At 48.3% G+C, this 15,218-nt stretch overlaps 1 protein-coding gene across 1 annotated transcript in view; it reads right to left on the reverse strand.

The window, feature by feature from the left end:
- The window catches only part of PLEKHN1 (pleckstrin homology domain containing N1), an 85,001-nt gene extending 70,767 nt beyond the window's left edge, over nucleotides 1–14,234 (reverse strand). Inside the window, exons 1-2 of the mRNA XM_085609670.1 lie at nucleotides 13,633–14,234; nucleotides 12,645–12,732 (exon numbers count right to left, since the gene is read on the reverse strand). Of these exons, the coding sequence (XP_085465796.1) occupies nucleotides 12,645–12,732; nucleotides 13,633–13,712 (168 nt within the window). The 5' untranslated portion in view covers nucleotides 13,713–14,234. The remainder of the gene's footprint in view (nucleotides 1–12,644; nucleotides 12,733–13,632) is intronic.
- Between the last annotated feature and the right edge of the window lie 984 nt (nucleotides 14,235–15,218).

Raw genomic sequence — 15,218 nt, forward strand, 5'->3', positions numbered from 1 at the left:
CAGAATGTCCATGTGCACAAGAGATGAGTTGGTGTATCAGACAGGTCTAAGTGTTAGTCTATCACACACGTGTAGCTCCCGGAATGTCCATGTGCACAAGAGAAGAATTGGTGACACAAGACAGGCACGACTGTTATCACACAGTGTGTAATTCCCACCTATGTGAACAAGAGAAAGCCTGGCAATACCAGACAGTCCCAGGTGCTAGGAGTGTGTAACTCCTGGAATGTGTATGTGCACAAGAGAGTTCTTGTGATAGCAGACAGGCCCGGTGTTAGGTTATCACACCTGAGTGCTAGATTATTGCACAGTTAGCATTTTCCAGAAGGCCTATGTGCACAAGATCAAAGCTGGTGATACCAGACATCCCTGAGTGTTAGGTTATCACACAAATGTGTAACTGCCACCTATGTGCACAAGAGAAGGCCTGGTGAGACCCAACTGGCCCAGGTATCAACGTGTGTAACCCCTAGAATGTATGTGTGCACAAGAGAGGTTCTCGCGATAGCAGACAGGCCCAGGTGTTAGGTTATAACGCAGTGTGTAACTCCCCAAATGCCTATGTGCGCCATAGAAAACCTGGTGATACCAGACACACCCGAGTGCTAGGTTGTTGCACAGTTTGCAATTCTCAGAAGGCCTATGTACACAAGATCAATGCTGGTGATACCAGACAGGCCTGAGTGTTAAATTATCACACAGTGTGTAACTCCCAGCATGCCTATGAGCATAAGAGAGGAGTTAGCAATACCGGACAGGCCAGACTGTTAGGTTATCAGGTAAATTATGTGGCAAGATAAGGCAAAAAATGCGGTGTATTGAGGCACATATTGTGATAGTATTACTTAATTATTTTGTCATTTTTGCACCTGTTACTACTGTCGGGGCATTGGTTGCACCTCAATAGTACCAGTTCAACACCCAAACATAACAATAAGCAACCTGTGCAAAGGGCCTTGTACTGTGCTCCAACATGTGTTACCACATTTTTTAGAAACTTTTGAATCATTTGAGCTACAAATATTTTTTACGTTTTGTTATAATCTGCTGATTATGCAGCCGACGATGGATTATGTGGCAAGTGCAGCAAATCTATAATTATGATAAAAACGCCACGGACGCACAATCGCATAATTCCAGTGGCCCTGGTTATAACAGAGTTGAGAGTCTCACCTAAGTGAACAAAAAAAGGCCTGGGAATGCGACGTTAGGTTTTTTAAACAGTGTGTAACCCACAGAATTCCTGTATCTACAAGAGAAGAGCTGGGGATACCAGATAGGCCCATGTATTATATGATCACAGTGTGTGTAAATCAAAGAGTGCCCACGTGCACAAGAGAAGAGCTGATGATACCAGACAGCCCAGAGTGTTAGGTTAACACACAACTGTAACTCCTAGCGATGTACACAGGAGAAGTCCTTGTGATAACAGACAGGCTCCGTTTAAGGTTATAACAGAGTTTGTAACTTCTAAAGAAAGTATTACACAGGCATTCTGGTAATAAGGGCACAGGCTCGTGCTAGGATGGCAGGGAAAGAAGTATGTTAAATATGTTTATTTCAGGTTACACCCCCATATAACACACAAATTATACAATCCATTGTATATAAAATATTTAAAACAATTTAAAACTTGTGTACACATTGACATAAGAATGTAACATAATTCCATAAGAATTTGTCTTTGAAACTCTCATAAGACCCGCACGCTTCCTCAAAATCAATACAAAATGTAGAAGTTTTCTCAATCCATAATATAGACAAGTAGAAATACAATTCAATATAAAAAAAAAGCTTTACAAAGAATTAAAACGCTTATGTGCACATTGCCATAAAAAGTTTACTTGATTCTATGACACTTCTCATAGGGGCTCACATAAACCACGCACGCTTCCTAAAAATCAAAGCAGAATGGAGTATCGCATCTAAAAATTGTAAGCGCAACCTGATAGTTTCTTATACCAAAACTCAGGCCTAGTGGGCGAATCCATTTACGCCTGGGTTTGCAGTAAATAGGGCAAAAAAATATAACATATGTCCAGTGCTCTCAGTGGTGTTAGTGCAGTAATTACAAATGGGAGTATCGCCGGAGCGGGAGCGCCATTTGAGGAAAAAGCTTACATGGGTAAAATACCAAATCTGAATTTAACATAGGCTATTTGCAAAGGCTGGGTAAAGCTCATCTAAACAATATTCGGATTTAGGGATAGGTTTATGACTCAAAACATGGCCAGTGAGGTTCCCGCTCTTGGTGGATTGGTGCATTTGTGCCAGCATTCCATAACTAATAGTTCTTAACTAGGGGTTTACATCGTTTTTCTGATGGATGATGGATCTTGTCACATCGCCTGTATTCCTAATCCTAAAAAACAGGATTTCACATAGTGTAAGCACCTTATATTTAGATTGGTGTCAAGTTCCATAACCTCTTGTACTTCAACTCTGTAAGATTACGACTCATGGTGGGACCACAGCCTTACCTAAAAGAGGAGAGGCCTCAAGGCGGCCAGAATGGCCAATGCTTTTTAGCCCAGTATCAAAAATCAAAGTCAAATTTGGTGAGCTCGGCTGAAGATTTAAAAAAGATTTAGGGAAATGATTCTCCTGTGTGATCAAGATGCTCTCTTTGGTGGTTCCCCATATTTCTGCTCCACATAATGCTGCAGATTGGGTTTTAAGCTTATACACTTGCAGGGCTGAAGAAACTGATCTAGACTGTGTAGATCTATGCATTTTCAGAATCGCCGCAGCTCTATGCTGAACTAGGAGGCTACTCTTTTGGATATCAGATCCCCACGCTATTGAGTTGGCCACCATTATACATAAATAATCAGATGCCTGTACACACTCAAGCAAAACATTTGCCCGCCTGGGTTTACAACTACATACTTTAGTCTTCTATGGTTGCAAAATTCATTGAACTTTTTTTAGAAAACTTTACATACCCATGACAGTTCTGTATGAAAGAGGGGTGCAATCAGAAAGGAGGGCTAGAACTTTTGTGCGATTACATTTAACAGAATCATTTGTGCAGCTGTCAAGATAATTTATAACATCATTTATATACAAATAAATTAGGGTGGGGACCAAGAAGCAGCCCTGGCGAACCCCGATTGGAATGGGGCTAGTCAGCTCTCCCAACCTGCCCCATCTGACCTGAGCATAATTGGACTGGTGGAGCCTAAATATGGTGTCTAGTATATGGGGAGGGGGGGGCAACCATTGATCCAAGGACCTTCCGCAATCTGCTTCTGGTAACCAAATCGAATGCAGCCCTTAGAGCAATGAAAACCACAAACAAATGATGTTTGAGGCAAGCGATATACTTCCATGTTATAAGTGAAACACGAAAGACTTGGTCAATGGTGATAGCCTTGGTACGGAAGCCAGCCTGAAAAAAATGGTACAATCTGAGGACTATCCATCCTTCCCTGCAGTGTATTCAAACGTTGCTCACAAACAAATTCTGTAAATTATCAAGGAGGCACAGGCTTGTGCTAGGATGTCAGAGGAGTGAATACATTCTGTAGAATTTGTGCATCATTGCATGTCAAGTCATCCCAGACAGGCCCAGGTGTCAGGACAGCACAGAGTTTGTGACTTCTAAAGAATGCGTTGCATAAACATTCTAGCAACAAAGACACAGGCTGAGGCCAGGTTGGCAATGAAGTGTGTAAATTCTGCAGAATTTGTGCATCACCAAATGTCAAGTGATACCAGACAGGTTCAGATGTTTGCTGTATCTGAGAGACGGCCTGGCGATACCAGACAGGCTCGGGTGTTACGTCATCACGAGGGTTGTAAGTCTGCGTGCACTCTCTGCAGCGGTGAATGTGGAAAACCCTCGGTTGCGCAACTAGAGACGTCTGCCTTCCCCTGTGCAGAATGACTCCATCTCCCACCTGCATCGATTGCCTTCATCAGGACATCTTCACGACTGGTTTGTGTAGTGAAAGACGCCTCGTGGTGCAAGAGGAAACGGCGCACTCCCACCCAGAATCATTCCATGAAAGTCCGCGAGAGAAGTGCGTGGGAGGGTTGAAGACGGAGAATGCATGGAGTCAACTCCTTATGTTTACATTCTTGCCTTTAGGGACTGTGGGGAAAGAGCTCCTGTAAACTGCTAGCAGGCTGGGCCTTGCAGGAAATGTGGGGGAGTCTGAAAGGCCGGGCAGTGCTTGGGGTAGAGTCAGTCGCATGTCAAACATTTGCCTGACATGGAAATGACTCTGCCTTAGTGTTTTAAAGGCGCCATTCCTCTGATAGAGCCTACAATCTCCCCTCAGACCTGACCGGCCTCCCTTTTACAGGCAGAACATGTAACTAAGGCTTATCTTGGTGGCACACTCTGCACTGAAGCTCCATATACCCCGGCCTGAAGGAGCACACTTCACATGCTGTCAAACCTAGCGTTTCTGTGGTCTTTAGGCTTAGAGACCTTACGGGGTGATCCGCTCCGCCGGCACTCTTGGCTCCCATGGCGGTAACACCTAGCGGTTAATATCATCTGTAACACAGATACCAATGAGCAGCTTCACATTGTAGGGCGTTAAGTATTAAAATATAATTATGCTAAAGAGTGAGGGCACCTCTTAATTAAAGGCGGCCTGCATTCACACCGCCGCGTCACTGCCCCATATAGCGCAGGCACTATCCTTAAAGTTCCTCGGCCGCAGTTGTGCAATCGAGGTACAAGGAAAGTGGAGGAACCAGTCCAGGGTGGAACAACAGGAGCAAGATTTAGGGTGTTTCCCCAGTCTGTGTCCTACCCGAGACTAACCTTGCACGTGCCAGATCCTCTACTCCAACCAGGACAACACACCACAGAAAGAGCATCACATCTCGGAGTATGGTACGGGACCTCTCCTCCAGGGAAGAGATCAAATCTCACATCTCAGAAAACCAGGTCCTCAGCTTTACACTGCCACGGCCTCTTCCAAAGTCTATAGTGTCTCCTCTTGGCAAGACTCATATAACACACAATCATGACTCATCTTTAGACTGCAGCTAAATTTCTCAAAGTCTCGATCGTCTCCACCTGGGGAGAAGTCATATCTTATATACCACACAATCATGATTCTCGTCTTTAGACTGCAGCTAAATCTCCCAAAGTCTTGATTGTCTCCTCTTGGCGAGAAGTCATGTCTCATATACCACACAATCATGACTCTCGTCTTTAGACTGCAGCTAAATCTCCCAATGCCTAGATCATCTCCTCTTGGTGAGAAGTCACGTCTCATAAACCCCACAATTATGACTCTTGTCATAAGACTGCAGCTGAATCTCCCACGGTCTAGATCGTCTCCTCTTGGTGAGAAGTCAAGTCTCATATACCACACAATCATGACTATCGTCTTTAGACTGCAGCTAAATCTACCAAGGTCTAGATCGTCTCCACCTGGTGAAAAGTCACGTCTCATGTACCACACGGTGAAAAAACAAGGGGTAACCCAGTGTCCCTCAGAACCTGGGCATGAGTTATATAAACAACAATTGGTTCTGTCGGGTCATACAATTCCTTTGTCAATCTAAATCAATTTCTTTGCAATTATGCCAAATTTTTAAGGCAAAAAATAAAAAATTCAAGGGAGACAATTTATAGATAAACACACAAACACAAAATATGCAAGGAAGCAAAGGTTTTTACTTAGCATATCAAAAAACTATTACTGAATAATCATATGTCTGTCAGTTAAATTCAAATGCTCAAACGACGCAAGTGCAAACGTGACTCAAAGTGACAAAGTGAATAAAGTGAAAGTGACAGGTTCAGTGTATTGTACAATCAAGTGACGAAATACTGTACATATATTTACAAGTAGCACATTTTTAGAGAAAGGAGGGAAGAGGGTCCAATTTAATTATGTACTAGCATGTGTCTCAAGCTACGTAATTAAATTGCAATTGATTTGTATTGAAGTATGGACAATTAGCCATTGACGTTTCGACCCGATCACAAGCCTAACTGTAGGATGTCAAAACAGGTCTTCTTCAGGACATGGGGTAGGTCAGACAGCCGATTTTGGCAACAACCCTTTAACGTCTTGGGGTGAAAAGGACCTGCCTTCACTTAATGACACATGACAAAATCTGTAGATAAACAGCTCAAAGTCCGTCGTCGGACGATAATGTGCGAGGCGCGATGTTGCGGCAGGTCATGGGGTCTTGAAAAAGTCAAGGCAGAATTATTGCTTTAAAATATTTAGGAATCCGTAGTCAGGAAAGTAATGTGAGGCAGACTGGAGTGGACAGGCAAACTAAAGAAAATCGTTCTCCCGTGACTAACAGCAGCATCGCGCCTCACATTACTCTCCTGACAATGGATTCCTAAATATTTTAAAGAAATAGTTCTGCCTTGTCACATGTCATTAAGTGAAGGCACTTCCGATCCAATTCAGAATTTTTATAGAAACAAGAGTGCCTGATCATTTTGTTTTACCAGTTCCATTATTACCGCTTTAGGAACTCTCCTGTTGCCTGGATCCATTATCCCCAGGTCCTTCACCCTGCCACTGTATCTCTCTAAATCTAGATTGTCCCTTCTGGCGAGATGCCATACATAACTCATATACCACACAAACATGATCTCTGTTTCAGACTGCTTTTGCATCTCTAAGAATCTAAACCGTCGTCTACAGATGAGATGCCACATGCTATATACCATGATTCTCGGGTTTAGACTGTCATGGCATCTCCCAGGATCTACATAGTTTTTTCCAGGCAAGAAATTCATATCTCACCATGGCTCTCAGCTTTTATTGGCCTCTGCATCTTTCAGAATCTAGATCCCCTCCTTCTGGGCACGTGAGACGCACATCTCATATCACGCAAACATGACTCTTATTTCAAACCGATGTGCATCTCACAACCCTGATTCCTCCAACTGTATGCAACAACCTTCCTCATTCCAGAAGATGCAGTCCACACAAGAGCCTTCATCACATACTTTGCAGATCTCCTTGCCACCTGACATGTGACTGTCTCTTCCACAACCCTACAGGACTTTCAGTGGTACAGGCGTATCAAGGAAACATTGTGGTTCTTTCACAAGCCAGTCTGCCTCTGTTCATACACAAGGCTAAGACCTACGCCCGATTTCCCGGGTTGCTCAAGATGTTACTGCTGACGAATGGGGGGACTGAAGTCTTTCTACTCATAGAGGGAAGGAGGGACTGAAGTCTTACATACTTGTGTACATTGGAGACACTAAAGTCTTACTGATTTTAGAGGACTGGAGGGACTAACATCTCACTACTTGTACAGAGACCTATTGCATGGAAAATGATTGTAATCACGACAACGGGAGGGAGGTCGGACGTGGGGGGCACGGACAACGGGAGGGTGAGGGGTAGAAGGCATGGACAAAGAGGGGGGATTTTGAAGGCATGGACAACGGGAGGGCGAGGGTGGGGGGAGAAGGCACGGACAACAGGAGGGACGGGGTGGAGAAGGCCCGGACAACGGGAGGAAGAGAGAGGGGAAGAAGGCACCAAAGCACATCGTGCCTGCAGTAGGAGAACCTCATTAACTAAAAGAGTGCTCACCGTCGAAATAACAGTACCGTGTGACACTCTATGTAAAGGGGCCAGTCGCCATTGGAGGTGACAAATGAAGAGGAGGCAGTACTAAGGACTAACAAGCCAATCAACGAATCAGAAGCCAGCATTTAGGACAGACAATGACACAATCCAATCATAAATATGGGCGGAGAGTGGGCGGAGCTTCTATTCACCCACTCCTCTACAATAAGCCTCGCAGAGCAGCACATGCGCGCTGGCTTTAGGCTCGACCTAAAAAGAGGCAGAAGTTCGAGAAATACATTCTAAGAACGACCAGAACCTAGGGATACACATGTATTAAGTAAAGGCAGGCCTCGGCCCAGACACAAACAAGAAGAGGCAGGTCCCAATCCAGAGACATGCACGAAGAGAGGCAATCCCTGCCCAGACACAAACATGAGCTATGAAGAGGAAGGTCCTTGCCCTGAAACACAAGTACGGAGAGATAAGTTCACACCCAGGGACACACATGTACGAAGAACAGAGAGATCATAGGGACACACACACTATGAAGAGGCAGGTCCTAGCTCAGCAGTGCATGTGTATTAATAAGAGGCAGCTCCCGACCCAGGGACATGTGCTAAGAAGATACAGGTCCTGGCCCAGGCACATATGTGCAAAGAAGAGGCAGGTCCTGGCCCAGGGACCCTTGTGCAAGGAACATGCAGGTCCTGGCCCAGGCACACGTGCTAGGAAGATGCAGGTCCTGGCCCAGGCACACATGTGCTAGGAAGAGGCAGCTCCCGATCCAGGGACCCATGTACTAAGAAAAGGCAGGTCCTGGCCCAGTGACACGGACACACATGTTCTAACAAGAGGCAGGTCCTGGCCCAGGTACACACATGTACTAAGAAGAAGGAGGCCCTGGCCCAGGGACATACATGTACTAACCAGATGCAGGCCCTGACCCAGAGACACACGTGCTAGGAAGAGGCAGGTCCTGGCCCAGGAGTACGCATGTACTAAGAAGAAGCAGGTCCTGGCCCACGGACACACATGTACTAAGAAGAGGCAGCTCCTGGTCCGGGGCCCACATGTTCTAAGAAGAGGTAGCTCCTAACCCAGGGACACACGTGCTAAGAAGATGCAGATCCTAGCCGAGGGAGACATGTGTACTAAAAAGAGGCAGGTCCTGGTCCAGAGACACACATGTGCTAAGATTATGCAGATCCTGACCTAGGGACACGCGTCCTAGGAAGAGGCAGGTCCTGGTCCATGTGCACACAAGTACTAAGAAGAGGCAAGACCTGGTACAGGGACAAACGTGTACTAAGAAGAGGCTGGTCCTGGCCAAGCGTCACAAATGCTAGGAAGAGGCAGATCCTGGCCCAGGGACACACATGTGCTAAGTAGAGGCAGGTCCTGGCCCGGGACACACATGTGCTAAGAAGAGGCAGGTCCTGGCCCAGGGGCACACATGTACTATGAAGAGGCAGGTCCTGGGCCAAGGACACACATAGGCACACATGTACTAAGAAGAGGCAGGTCCTGGCTCAGGGACACGTGCTAAGAAGATGCAGGTCATGGCACGGGACACACATGCTAAGAAGAGGAAGGTCCTGGCCCAGGGACACACATGTACAAAGAGATGCAGGTGCCAGCCCAAGAACACACATGTACTAAGAAGAGGGAAGGGTTCCACCCAGGAAAACACATGTTCCAAGAGCAAACAGATCCTAGGGACACACATACAAAGAAGAGGCAGGTCCTTGCCCAGATGAGCACGTGTATTAAGAAGAGGCAGCTCCCGACTCAACGGACACACGTGTTAAGAAGGGGCAGGTTCTGGCCCAGGGACACGCATGTATGAAGAGAGGTAGGTGTCAGCTCAGGAACACACATGTACTAAAAAGAAGGAGGTCTTGGCCCAGGGACACAAATGTACGAAGAGAGGTAGGCGCCAGTCCACAAAGACACATTCATGAAAAAAGGCATGTGAAAACCCAGGATCACACATTAAGTTAAAAGAGACAGATCGGCTAACCCACATTTGCAAGGCGAATCACACCCTATGGCACATTTGTGGCAATGACACACATCTTGAGCATACAAAGTCCCAAAGAACAGACAGACCCTAAAGACGTACACTTCAAAAGAGATGTGTCCAATGGAGCGACATATCAATCCAAGGTGTAGACAGACCTTGAGGATGTACACATTCTAAGAAGAGACAGACCTATTGTTGAGACATAGCAAAGAGACAGACGGGTCCTAAGAAGACACACAGTGTAAGAAAAGGCAAATCTTGACGCAAAGACAGCAAGAGCAAAATGAGAGAGAGCCGGTAAAATAGTCTTAGTCAACAGGAGTGGGAAGAAATGACCATCCCAACTCCCAAAATACAACCGTACCAAACTTTGCTTGTGGAAGAACAAAGGTCGCAACACAAACAACAGTTTAGGCAGGTACAGAAAGAAAAAGACAAACTAAATACTGCCATAACACTCGTAACTTTAAGAGATCACAATCTGGAAATTAATGAGTGCAAGAGGGTCCCACAATCCGGCAGACACCGGCACCTCTTTTGTGGACGATCCTAACCACAACACTCATAACTCACACTCTAGCTCTGCTCTGACCCCACACCCTTGAACTGCAGACCTTCAGCGCTGATGCCAGAGAGGCCGTCCCAGCAAGAGACGAACCCCTAAACACCAACTCTCCCGGACAGTAATCACCGTCATCAGCTGCACGTACAGTGTGAACGGCCGCAGAATAATAAACACGAGCAACAATTATCCAACCATGAACTGTAAGGGTATTTGGGGGTTGGGGGTGGGGGGGCAGCTACCTTGGGCAATCAGGGCTCTAGGCTTGTCACGAGGCGGCTAGGGTTCCCGTAGACCAATCCCGACAAGCTACAAATCTCAAAAGCTGTGCCCCCCTCCTCTCCTACCCCCCACAAACACAGGAGCCACGTGCCTTGTTGGGTTTAAAGGCGCATACTGACGCACCCAAGGTTACGGAACGCCCTCTATAATCCTCGGATGACCTTTCCTGAGACTCTTATCTCCGGTGCCCATAGGTACACAGACCCTCCCCTGGGGCTCTTATCACATAATGCCCCTGGGTGCAAAGGCCCTCTCCCAATACTCCGTGTGCCCGAGATGCACAGCCCTGTCATTGGACTCCTATGTCCTTGTCTCCCCGGGGTGCAGAGACCCTCTCCTGGGACTCTCATCTCCGGGTGCCCCTGGTGCACAGGTACTCTCCAGAGACTCTTACCTCATGATGCACCTAGGTGCACAGACCCTCTCCTGTGACTCTAATCGCCGGTGCCACTAGGTGCACAGGTACTCTCCTGGGCCTCTTCGGGTGCCCCTATGTTTACAGGCGCTCTCCTGTGACTCTTATTTCATGATGCCCCTAGGTGCACAGGTATTCTCCTGGGACTCTCATCTCCGGGTGCCCCTGGTGCACAGGTACTCTCCAGAGACTCTTACCTCATGATGCACCTAGGTGCACAGACCCTCTCCTGGGACTCTAATCGCCGGTGCCACTAGGTGCACAGGTACTCTCCCGGGCCTCTTCGGGTGCCCCTATGTTTACAGGCGCTCTCCTGTGACTCTTATTTCATGATGCCCCTAGGTGCACAGGTATTCTCCTGGGACTCTCATCTCCGTGTGCCCCTGGTGCACAGGTACTCTCCAGAGACTCTTACCTCATGATGCACCTAGGTGCACAGACCCTCTCCTGGGACTCTAATCGCCGGTGCCACTAGGTGCACAGGTACTCTCCCGGGCCTCTTCGGGTGCCCCTATGTTTACAGGCGCTCTCCTGTGACTCTTATTTCATGATGCCCCTAGGTGCACAGGTATTCTCCTGGGACTCTCATCTCCGTGTGCCCCTGGTGCACAGGTACTCTCCAGAGACTCTTACCTCATGATGCACCTAGGTGCACAGACCCTCTCCTGGGACTCTAATCGCCGGTGCCACTAGGTGCACAGGTACTCTCCCGGGCCTCTTCGGGTGCCCCTATGTTTACAGGCGCTCTCCTGTGACTCTTATTTCATGATGCCCCTAGGTGCACAGGTATTCTCCTGGGACTCTCATCTCCGTGTGCCCCTGGTGCACAGGTACTCTCCAGAGACTCTTACCTCATGATGCACCTAGGTGCACAGACCCTCTCCTGGGACTCTAATCGCCGGTGCCACTAGGTGCACAGGTACTCTCCCGGGCCTCTTCGGGTGCCCCTATGTTTACAGGCGCTCTCCTGTGACTCTTATTTCATGATGCCCCTAGGTGCACAGGTATTCTCCTGGGACTCTCATCTCCGTGTGCCCCTGGTGCACAGGTACTCTCCAGAGACTCTTACCTCATGATGCACCTAGGTGCACAGACCCTCTCCTGGGACTCTAATCGCCGGTGCCACTAGGTGCACAGGTACTCTCCTGGGCCTCTTCGGGTGCCCCTATGTGTACAGGCGCTCTCCTGTGACTCTTATTTCATGATGCCCCTAGATGCACAGGTATTCTCCTGGGACTCTTATCTCCGTGTGCCCCAAGGTGCACAGCCCTGTCATTGCACTCGTGTGTCCTTGTGCCCTCAGGGTCCTGGGACTCTTACCTGCGGTGCCCATAGGTGCACAGACCCTCTCCTAGGACCCGTATCTGAAGGTGTCCCTCGGTGCACAGGCCCTCTCCTGGGACTCTTATCCCAGCTCCCCTCGGTGCACAGGCCCTCTAATGAGGCCCTTATCTCCGGGTGCCCCTAGGTGCACAGAGCTTCTCCTGGTACCCCTATCTCCGGATGCCCTAGAGCACATGGCCTCTCTAGGACCACACCCTGCCTTAGTACCCCTTTTAAAACACTCAGTGTATTAGTGTGTTAATATTTGTATTAATATATTCACGTTGTACGTCGAATAGCAAAAATGGGATGGACAGATTTTGGCAGTATCTTACCCAAGGATATGGTTAAATTTCGATATAGAAATAGTGAATGGTTTAACATTGATACAGTCCTTGCCTCGCGATGACAGAATTTGCGTAGCGTTTCATACTTCGCCGAGGTATGAGGCGCTATCCTGTGTATAAACCCATTCATCCATACATCCATTCAGCTTTTGCCGCCTCAGCAACTCACCTTGGCTGGAATGTACTGCAATATTTTTTCTCCACTGGTGACCCTTTCCTGGCCGTTTTCGTTCCCAAATAGATACGTCCATTTCTTGCTGTGGTGGGACAGAAAAGATTTGGTCAGGCTCGCAAAGATCCCATATCAGTCCTTTTTTGAATCAGTTACAATATATTAATTAATATGCCTCTATAGGATCCCTGGAAAACTGGCCTGTTCCCATGCACCATAACTTGTGGTAAGACCGTCACTTCCCGAAGATCACACAAAGCGTCAACTGGAAGAGAGCAATCGGCAATAGACAATCTCTCTTTTTAAAACCCAGAATCTTGTTCACCAATTGATCACACCGGGCTTAACACAACTCCACAAAGTGTGAGAAAAAAATACCATTAACAGCATACCTTTGAGAAGCATCGGTGCAGTCCAACTAGGGTATAGAAGCCATTTTGATAAAGTATGGCACTGCTCTGTTTAAGGTATAGCAACCCAGCTAACAAGTGCCCACCTTGTCCCACAGAAAGGAGCACCAGCTCTTCTAAGTGCCAGTACTGTGCATTAAAGGGTATAGCAGCCATGTTTACATGTTATCGAACTGTCTTGTTAAAGGTATAGCAGGGCACCCGAAATACCAGCCCTCTCCTCTTGAAAGTGCAAGAGCCCTTGTATGCAGTGCCCACAGCACGACATTAGAAGTATAGCGACCCAAAAGAGAAGTGCCATTAGAAGTATAGCGACCCAAAAGAGAAGTGCCACCCTTGTCCTGCAGAAGTATAGTAGCCCCGCTGAGAAGTGCAGGTACTCTGCCATTATAGATAAGTGCCGCCTTGGCAGCATCCCTTCAAACAATAGCGGTAGAATTGGCGAGAAGAGATGGTAAAGCCCCACTGAACGTGCCGATACATCCTTCCAGAGCATAGCAGCACTGCCCAGTGGTACTTGTACGAGAGGCAGGCGCACTCCGCGTGGGTAAATTAAGAGGGGGGGGTCTACTCACTCTTTGCCCTGCAGGGAGTTCTTCCTGGTGAAGGAGCCCCGCAGGTCCCGGGGGCTCTGCGGCACGCACAGGTTCCCCATGCCCGGGGTCAGGTGCCTGTGGACTAGCGGAGCGACGCCTTCCCTAGGCGGCCGATGATAGCTTAGATATAGTGGGAGAGGGAGGCTCCTGCCTCTGACTGACCGGAGTGGAGGCTCCTGCCTCAAATCTGTCGGGAGGCTCCTGCCTCAGAGTGGCCGGAGTGGAGTCCCCGAAGGCTCGGAGTGGAGGCTCCTGCCTCAGAGTGGCCGGAGTGGAGGCTCCTGCCTCTGACTCGTACCTCCGGCGAGGCTCTCGCCTCAGTGGTGATACCGCTGTTGGGACGCCTGTCACGGATTGCTATGACCGGGAGATTCCGGGGAGGCTCCTGCCTCAGCCTTGTAATGCCAGGGGAGGCTGCTGCCTCACACTGGTGGCACCGGGGGGCTCTCGTGTCCGACCGGGGCTATTAGGGAGACTCCCGATGGGTTGGTGTACTCAAAGGGACTCTTAACCTCCCGTCCTCCTCGCCTGCTGCTGGGAGCCTCCGAGTCGTCCGCGCGCCGCTCCTCTCCTCTCTGACTGGCTGGTGCCCGCGTGCCTCCGTGCAGGAGCTGGTGGTGCGCCCCAGCCCCCGGTGTGTCATGCACACAGACCCTGCCCTCACCGCCGCGGCGGGCCTGGCTCCTGCTGGGTGTGTCTGATGAGCAAACACCCTCAGGGCTGGGTCTTATCTCCGCCTGTCTCTCACCAGCCCTGGGTGTCTGGGGGGGAGCGCGATCTCTGCCTTTCTGAGAAGAAAACGGGGAAAAAAAAGTTTATAAACACCTCAGACTGGAACGGAGTTCATGGAAAAGGTGGGAGGGAGTTTTTTTTAACAGGAAACGTGAGACTTCACAAAACAACCCACTAGGCATGATGATTGAAGTGACAGCCAAGGAGAGGGGAGACACGCCGCTTGTCCCTAACACACCCTTGCACAATTTGGGGGCTACACTGGTCGGGGGTGGGGCTGTGTGTCCAGTGATACAGAGGAAGGCTAGCCGTCGTAACAAGAAGTGTGTGTGTTGTGTTTACACACCATAATATGCCTTGGTACATCGAAGACATAGCGGGGAAGGGCGTATTCAGGGACACCTGTGTCTGGGGACCACCTGCCTTCTTTTGTGTATGTGAGAGAAGGACACTCATGTGTAGGTTCTGTGTAAGGGTATCATTGTTAGTTTGTGTCCGAGATGTCTGTGGCGGTATGCTTACGTGTGCGCAGGTGTGTTGATTTAGGTACTAATATCTAGGGCTCTCTGTGTATGAGTTACTGGAACAAGTGTGGAGTGTGTGTGTCTGTGGTTACTGGTGCACGTTCGAAACCTGTGGGAGTAATTATCTGTGTGCACGAGTTTGTTTGTTTATGGGTGTGAGATGAAGATATCACCTGTTTATTTATTTTGCATTCATTTGACTTTTTGTATAGCGCTGACCACATCAGGATAACGTCAACTCGCTTTACATTTTGCCAAAGTGAGTGAAACTTTGCACGCATTTTAACACAATGTTATCCATCACGATTA

This window comes from Triturus cristatus, chromosome 1_2 (assembly GCF_964204655.1).
Source record: "Triturus cristatus chromosome 1_2, aTriCri1.1, whole genome shotgun sequence".
In the NCBI taxonomy this organism is placed as follows: Eukaryota; Metazoa; Chordata; class Amphibia; order Caudata; family Salamandridae; genus Triturus; species Triturus cristatus.